Consider the following 9,502-nt stretch of genomic DNA (forward strand, 5'->3'; position numbering starts at 1 on the left):
ACCCTCCAAACCCCATGCTCCTCCTAGTACTGCTGCTGAAGTGCAGAGCAGGGAAAAAATTTGCCAGCTACTCCTGAGACAGAGGACTGATGTCTAGAATATATAAAGAACTCAAAAAATGAAATCAAAACCAAACCAAAAACTGGCAAGTAAAATGAACAGACAGTTCTCAAAATATATCAAAAAATGTTCACTGTCTCTGTCCATTACAAAAAACAAAACAAAACAGACCACTACAATTTCATCTCACTCCAGAAAGATTGATTATCATCAAGAAATCAGATAGTAACAAATCCTGGCCAGGCTGTGGAGAAAAGGAATCCTTCTACATTGTTGGTGTGAGTGTAAATTGGTATAACCATGATAGAAATCAGTGCAGTGATTCCTCAAAAACCCAAAACTAGAAATTCCATTTGACCCAGCTACTCCCATTCTAGGTATTTTCCCAAACATGATTACAGTGATACAAACATACCTATGTTTATAGCAGCACAACTCCTCATAGCAAAATCTTGGAAGAAGCTTCCAAGTCTATCAACAGACACATGGATAAAGAAAATGTGGTATTTATATACAACAGTGTACTATCCTGCCATAAAGATAAACTTGAGTCATTTGTAGGGAGATGGACGTATCTTGAAACCATAATATTAACTGAAATAAACCAGACACACAAGCTTAAATATTACATGGTTTCCCTTATAGGAGAAACCCCTCCAAAAAATAAATCAAGAACAAAATAAAGGACAGACAGTAAGTAGGGAGACAGATCTTTCTTGTATAAGGAGATTAAGAGATGAAGGGGAGAAGGGTTAAAAAGAAGAATAAAGATCGTCATTCGAGAAATGCAAATTAAAAGCACACTGAGATTCCATCTCACCCCAGAAACAATGGCTATCGTCAAGAAATCAGCAAAAACAAATGCTGGTGAGGCTGTGGGGAAAAAGAACCCTTCTCCGCTGTTGGTGGGAGTGTACACTGGTACAACCTCTGTGGAAATCAGTGTGAAGATTCCTCAAAAAGTTCAGATTAGAGGTCCCATTCGACCCAGGTATTCCCCTTTTGGATATTTTTCCAAAAGAACTGAAAACATCATACCATAGCAATATATGTGTACCTCATGTTTATAGCAGTGCAATTTGTCATAGCTAAATTTTGGAAACAACCCAAAGGCCCATCAATTGAGAAAGGGATGAAAAAGAGGTATTTTTATACAATGGAGTACTACTCAGTTATAAAGAGAAACTCGAGGCTTTTATAGGTAAACGCATGCAAATTGAGACTATATTCATAAGTGAAAAAAATTAGACTCAACTCACATGTGCGAACATCATGTTGTCTCCTTAGTGTAAGAAACTGAAATAGTAAATAAAAGCTGAAAGGGACAATAGATATCATGAAAGGGAAAGAAACTGCTCAAAAAGAAAGAACAACTAGATAGGGGAAAGGAGAAAAAGAAAGAAGGGGGAAATGTGTGTGTGTACACACACACACACAAGACAGCTAAGATAATTGCACTACTAATTTCTTTCTTTTTTGTGGTCTTCTTTTTGAGACAGGGTCTCGCTATGTAGTTCAGGCTGACCTTGAGCTCACTTTGTAACACAGGCTGGTCTCGAACTCACAATGACCCTCCTGCCTCAGCCTCCCGAGCACTGGGATTACAGGCATGAGCTACCATGCCCAGCTTTTATTGTCTTAAAAATAAAAAAAAGTACACTACAAAAAAGGCTGAGATTCATTTCACAGGTCTATTTCTAATTTTTTCTGTTCATTATGGGGTAAACTATTTGCTTTAGGTCAGTTACCTGTCAAAGCATGTCTTCACCATTTGCTTGCTTGGTTGGTTGTTTTGGATTGCACAGAGTGAAATTCATTGGGGAACATGCTGACAGGGGCATGGGTCACGATGACAGAAAAAGCAGTTCAGTCCCTACAACTTGGTTCAGGAGAAGTACACACCCAGGTTAGCACAAAAAGGACTTCATCCTGGTGGAATGTAGCTAGTATTTGTTGTAAAATGTAAATTACTTCCTTTCTTTGCTATTTTGTAGGTGGTACAACATGAAAGTCTAGACACTGGGCTCTAGAGTCAGGCTCTCCAACTCCAATATTAGTTGTATAATGTTGGAAAAGTCACCAAATTCTCTACGCTTTAGTTTACCCATTATAAAACCAAATAATAATGTATCAACTTCTCAGTGTGGTTGAGATTTAACAAGGTAACATATATAAAGTGATCAGCACTGGGCCTGGCACAAAGTAAACCTTCAACAAATGTTGCGCTTTCTCCTTACAACCATTATTACACTATAAAAACACTAAGTTGAAACTTCTTGAAAATAGCACACTGTGCTGGGTGTGGTGGCGCACACCTGTAATCCTAGGACTCAGGAGACTGAGGCAGGAGGATTGCTATGAGTTTGAGGCCAGCCTGAACTACAGAGTGAGACCCCGTTTCAAAAAAAAAAGTACACTAAAACAACTTATGAAAGCATATTCTATACAATTTAGGCACATTACTGTGCTGGTAGTAAATCATACTTGGTTCCAATTAATGCTTCTTCAAAACAGAATATAATTGGAATCTTGAGCCCTCTTTAATACCAATTAACATTATCTGTCAACTAAATAGATTCTGAATAGAAAACTACTCTCAGCTATGTTATTCTGAGAGTCTCAGAAAGTTACTTATTTCTAAGACAAAAGAGCTCTATTTTGAAACCAATAGCATTGGTAAAGTGGTGAACCATGTGGATAAAATTAACTATAGACCCTTAATCAATATTCACTAATTTTCTTCCAGGCCCATGTCCTCCCATCAAGAGAAGCAATTTTTTAAGTCAAATAACGTGTCTAAAATACTAGGCCAGTTTCTGCTCATTTTAAAAATATACATAAAATATACAGAGAGTAAATAAGATATATGAGTCTGTCAGTATGTACTACTGAATATATATACATACACACACACACATGTGTGTATGACACGCTGGAGATTCAGCAAAAGATATTAAACCAAGAACAAATTTTCAACAAGAACTAGGCTACAGAAAGTACTATCCAGAAAGAACTACTTCTTAAATTCCAAAACAACTTTACCTATGTGAAGAGTGCTCTAAAAGATTTAAGAAAATTATTTCATCTCTTTTGGGGGAACAAGAAAGCTTCACTAATCATAAAGTAAAAACACAAAAATTTCCTTCATTCACAATGTACCCTACAAATTCTCCATTTCCCCAATATTGTGCAGGTAAGAAGCCACTACTGCTGTTAACCCTGACATAATGGCATCAAAATAGAATAAAATAGACAGTGGGAAGTCTCTGTACATTTGGCAAAACTGTTAACAGCTTGACATTTTAATTTAGTATTTCATGTGCTATAATTATACTCAAAGCAATGTAAGCATCACAGCCTCAGATATATGCTCTAATGTTCTATTCAATAAAATGTCCTACATTACTCAAGTACTTTCAAAAATAAAAATATTCACAACACTTGAAAACGAAAAGTAAACTGTGCTTGAAGCTATTTTTAAAATTATACTTTATGATATTACTGTAGTTTATGTCTCATTTTAAAAATAACCATAATGCCTACATTTAACAGAATTTAAATTGTCTTCCTCTACATAAAAATAGTATGTATAAGTTTTTTAAAGCAAATTATTCATATCTGTATAACGTTCTTCAAGGAAAAAGGATTATTATAAAATCTCCTATGTGACAGAGAAATTGCCCTTTCCTCAAGAAAGTGCCAGTTCTCAAAATGTAGGTTTTCTTCAGGCAAGGACTGACATCATCAAATACAGTATAGTTTTGAAGTATATAAATATAATGTTTCACTCTGAAAACTTTGGGCATTAATATCTTTAGAAAAAGAAGATTAGTTTACTATGCTAGCCTTAACAGATCAGTTCAAAACAAAGATAAATTTTAATAACAAAAGTATAAGCTATAAATAATGTAATTTATTCTATACTCACACATCCATAAGTAGTACATGAGCTTTACTGTCTTCTGGAATTCTACAGGAATGTCTACAGAAAAGTCCTGATAGAAACAAGGTCCCACAGGAAAATTCTCAGGAAGAGGTGGCCAATTATTTTTTCTACCTGTAAATTTAAAAATAAATTACTCATAATCAATATACTCTGTTCTTATTTTTATTACCTTATTTTAAAATGTAACACTTTGAAAACCATACTTCATATTTTTAAAAATCTTCTGAGAATATAACTTTATAAAATAACAGATGGTAAAATAATTTTTCAGGGTTATGGCACATCATATTTAGCAGGTATCAGAAAACAGGGAGAAATCAGAAATCAGAAAGAAAAAAAGAGTTTCAAAGTCACAAGTGTCTGACTGTCATGAGGAGGCAATCCAGTTTTTAAACTTCATTATCTTCCTCAGCATCTTAAATTTTTCAGTAAAATTCTACTATATGGAGAGGGATGACCAGCATCTGAGTCCTAACTTTTCTACTGCTAACTCCACTAAAAACACAAGATTAAACTGGCACCAAAGAATTAAATTTGGAAATCTCAAAGTCTAGGAAAAAAAAATACCTAAAAGACATATGTAAGAAATCCAAACAAATGAAAAAATACGAAATAGTCATTAGAAGAAAGTAAAGAAATTGTATCACCTTCAAAACTCTAAACTTCAAAACTTCAAAACTTTAAAAACAAATTCAGACTGTGAGGAAAGAAAACATGTACAAAGAAATTACATTAAAAATAAGTAAAATAGGGGCCGGGCATGGTGGTGCATGCCTGTAATCCCAGCACTTGGGAGGCTGAGGCAAGAGGACTGCTCTGAGTTCAAGACCAGCCTGGGCTACAAAGTGAGTTCAAGGCCAGCCTGAACTGCATAGTGAGACTCTGTCTCATAAAGACACACACACAAAAAAAAAAAAGAAGAAGAAGAAGAAGAAGAAGAAGAAGGGAAATGTTGGGGAAAATAAAAATAATTAAAAGTAAAACAAAAATCAGAACATTAGAGGGTAAAAATATAAACTAAAGACCATTTTCTAATTTTAAATACTGTATCTACTTTACCTCACAACTTGTAGTTTTAGTTACAGAATCCAATTTTACATAATTTTTCTATACCACAAATTTTTTGTATGTATGTGGTAGGGGTTTTTTGTTGTTGTTGTTTGTGACAGGTCTCAATGCACAGCACTGGGTGACCTCAAACTTTGAAACCCCCTGCCTCAGCCTCCTGGGTTTCACGATTATAGGTATGTGCCAGTACAACCAGCCGAGGTCATTTTTCACAGTGCAGAAAAGTACAACCTTGTTCTAATCCTCCCCAATATGTCTTGTCTGTTCCATTGATTATACTACCCAAATTTCATGCAGTTCAGACACTTTCATACCAGTCTCAGTGTATTTGAGCAGCAGCAGCAGCAGAAAACATAACGAAGAACACAGGCTCTGGAACCAGAAAGCTGAGCTACTAGGTGGCAACTGGTCCAAGGCAAACTCTCAGAGCCTAAGTTCTTCATCTGTAAAATGAGAATGACAACTGGACCACCCTTCCCAGGATAGTTCTGAGGATTTAATATGAGTTTGTAAGTCAAAAGTACTAAAATGTACTCACACGTAAGTCTAACTCTGTTAATTTCTCACTCTTTCATTACTACCTTTATTAAAACCTCTCTCACAGAAATAATTTGAATTAGTCAATGCTAAGAAAATAAGACAGATTTTAGCTACAGATACTTCAGAAACATTGCCCTTAAATTAAATGTTTAGTTTTTCCTTTGTAGATGCTGTCTCTGGTACTGCAAATGAGAAAATGACCCAGAGTAAATGGCCCAGGTGAGGCCCCAGACTTGTACATTCTAAGATATGGAAGAAACCATTCTGTACTGCATTACTGTTCTTAGTCCATCACTATCCCAGGCATCCTAACAGTGACTTACCTCCAGCTCTTCCCTTCTTATCCAGACACTGCTAACTTTTCTAAGATACTCCCTTGAAGTGATCTTGGTGGTCAAAGCCTGAATAGATTCCATAGCACTGATTTTTCTTTGTCAGCATATAAGCACACTGATCTTCCAAGGGTCACCACAAACATTTTTTAAACATATTTCTGAGGGCTGGGGCAGATTAATTGAACCTGGTCTGAGTAAATCAGGTTAAGGGTCAAACATGGGGCACACACATTCAAATGTTCTCAGATTCAACAGATTCAAAGAGCCCAAGTACAAAATCAAAGGCTCCTGGGTTTAGAATGAACCAAAGTTATCAGATCTGCGTTTGCTTTCTCTCAGCCATAACTGTTCTAATCCACTAAAAGACTGCAAATCAGCCAAGATCACAGAACTATACAGTATCAAGCAGGAAATTTGCCTTGTGTGCTCTCCTTGCTAGAATAGCAAAACAAGCCAGGGTTTTATCCACACACAAAATGACCTACAGCTAGAATAGATACTTCTATTTCAAACTTCTTTGGATACTACCATGTTGACTGAGGTTTTGCATTTCTCGTTCTCGACGATCTAATTCTGCAGCTTTTCTTTCTAGTTCTTCTTGCCGCTTAAGAAGTTCAGCTTGAGCCAGGGCATGTTCCTTAAACAGAAGTTATCAATACATGAATAGCTTTTCAGAAATATAAAACACTCTAACATATGTTATCTCCACTTCTTTCTCTGATTTAAATTGATTCCAAAATACAGAATTGGAGATTGTAATTTCAGAAAACGTCACATGGATTTGGCTCTGTGGGAACAGAGTCCATAGGACAGGAAAAACCCCTCCCATTATGAGTAGTCACAATCAGAAGTCATCTGGAAATTGAAATTAACAAGACTCTGTGCCTAAGTGAGATTAAGGACAGAAGCAAAGGGAACAGGTCAAGAAAAGGAAAGAAAAAAGAGCAACTGAGTTGCTTTGATAAACTGGGTTAAATGACCTATCAGCCTTGCAGCAATGCAAGACTATTTTATAATGTCTTAAATGTCGTAAGATATTGCAGTGGAAGGAGGATACAGTTAAGAAATTCTGGTCCCTAACTCTACCTGCCCATAATGTGACACCAGACAACTTATTCACCTGTCTTTCTTGGATTTCTGTCATCTACTTCCTCTTACTATCACTGGCTAGCCAGTAAAACTCTTTCTCTAGAATACCTACCATTCTGTCATTGAGTAGTATTGTACATGAAGACTTTAGACCAAATGCAAGAAACAATTTCAACATACAAATTGTACACCAAGACAACAAATGAATTCAGCGATTCCTAATATTGGAATAAGGCAAATGTAGAAACTGACAAAGAGGTATGAGCACTTACAGAATGACAACATTGCTAATCCAGACTGAAAAGTAAGTTAAAATTTTAAAATAAGGAATGCAACAATGTAATTACAGTAGTTGTGTCTGAACACAACATTAATATTATTAATACTGTAATTTCTGATATAAATTTAAACAGTGAATGCGAACTAACCTTTGCAATTTGTGTATAAGCTGGATGTTCCTCTGTTGGTTTCATTATTGCTGGCTGTGTATTAGGTACATTAGGCATTTTCACACTGCCTGGTGGAGGCTAGGAAGATTAAGAAAAGGACAAATTATATAACATACAGTCCAATTTCAACTTCTCTCAAAAGTTACAATAGTAATAAAAAGCAAAATCCAGATCAGCCTTTCTTCCCCTGCCTTCTCCTAGTCATGCATGTGGCAAAGAGCTGTTGAAGCTTCCACCTCCATTTTCTCTAACTGATTCATTTCTCAACTCTACAACCTCCCATACTACACCACAAACACTTTCACACTATACCACAAACACTGTTCTCCAGGACACTGTGTTTTCAAAGCATGTTTTCCTATGTCTCTACAGTAAAGTACAGAGAGTACCAAACCAAAGAATCACCCTGAGCGAGCAGCAAGGCACAGTGGCATGTAACTACAGCCCAGCTACTCAGGAGGCTGAGGAAAACTACTAGAGCACAGAGTCCAAAGCCAGCCTGCACCCCACAGCAAGACCCTATCTCTGTGCCAGTGCTCTGAAAAATATATAGGCGATCTCTTAGTAGAATAGCACTTTAAAAGAGAGAGAAGGCATAAAGAAATGGAAAATAAACACTACAAAACCTCCACTTTGCCAAATAAGGTCAGCATTACTTAAAAGGAGTTACAAGGTCAAGAGGTAAATACCTACAAGCCCAGCAACAGGAAACTGGTTAAACCATCATAAATACATGCAGCACAGACATCGCACACATGAGTTGCAACGATCAAAAATGATTTCTAAATACTAAAGGAAACAAAGCAAACTACAGAAGAGCATGCAGATGATCTTTTTAAATAAACATTTACACATACTCAGAAAAATATCTAGAAGGTCACAGCAAACAATTATCAGGACTTTCACCTAGTGCTACACTTCTCTATTATCTGTCTTCCCCAACATGCTTGTATCACTTTTTAAAGTTAATCATATTTTTGAAGTGCTCTTTAGAAAGGTTATAAGGAAAAGAAAGAACGATGGTAAGATGAAAAGGCAGGGAAGAGGGGAGGGAAGGGGAGAGCGTTAAGAAGGGAGGAAGACAGAAAGCCAAGAAGGCATTGCTACATACAGCACCAAATTCAACAGAACTGTTAGAAAGCACTGCAAACACAGCAGGCATTTACACTGCCAGGGCTGATAACAGCTTTGAAAAGGAAACAAGTACAACCAAAGATATAACTGGAATATAGCTGATTCTAAAATTCATGAGGAAAATAAAGACTAATAAATAGGACAAACACTTCTGAAGAAAAGACAGGACCTACGATATCAAGACTTACTATAAGGCCATTTATTTAGGAGTATGGTACAGATAAGAAAAAAATAAAAATAAAAAAGTCAGATACAAGCCCACACAAATGCAGAAACCAAATGCCAAACAAAGATGGCACTATAAAATAGCAGAGAAATAGTTTTTAATCGTTAAATAGTACTGGGATAACTAGATAATCACCTAAAAAAAACCTAAATTTCTCACTTCATACCATATACAAAATTAAATTCAAGACAAACTAATGCCCTAACAGTAAAGCTTCAATTATTTTTAGGGTTAAAAAAAAGTGAATATATTTATAAACACAAGGTAAGAACTTTCCCGAATGTTACCTCTGGATATTTTGTGTGTTATGTTTATGATATATCCCAAGTACCTACAACAGTGCCTGGAACACAGTACATGCTCAACAATTATTCACACATTAAGCATGATCAGGAAACACTCAAACCATAAAAGTAAAGACCGACAGATTTAAGTATTCTGCAATTTAATAACAAAAAAGTCAAATCATAAATTGGGGAAAATCAGTACCTATACCATAAAACTGCCACCTAGAATATATATATAGTACAAATCCATACAAACAAGAATTACTAGAAAATCTGAATCAACAATACAGAGAAATAAAAACAGTTAATAACTATAAACATTTAAAAACATCCCCTGCTGGCTCCCGGAGGGTGGGCCCCCACCGCAC

At 36.0% G+C, this 9,502-nt stretch overlaps 1 protein-coding gene across 1 annotated transcript in view; it reads right to left on the reverse strand.

Annotated features, from left to right (window-relative positions):
* The window catches only part of Scamp1 (secretory carrier membrane protein 1), a gene marked incomplete in the record, with an annotated part of 124,326 nt that overhangs the window by 44,125 nt on the left and 70,699 nt on the right, over positions 1-9,502 (reverse strand). Inside the window, 3 exon segments of the mRNA XM_013514889.1 lie at positions 3,989-4,117; positions 6,478-6,586; positions 7,467-7,565. Of these exon segments, the coding sequence (XP_013370343.1) occupies positions 3,989-4,117; positions 6,478-6,586; positions 7,467-7,565 (337 nt within the window).

This window comes from Chinchilla lanigera, unplaced genomic scaffold (genome assembly GCF_000276665.1).
Source record: "Chinchilla lanigera isolate Chin_1 unplaced genomic scaffold, ChiLan1.0 scaffold00024, whole genome shotgun sequence".
Classification (NCBI taxonomy): Eukaryota; Metazoa; Chordata; class Mammalia; order Rodentia; family Chinchillidae; genus Chinchilla; species Chinchilla lanigera.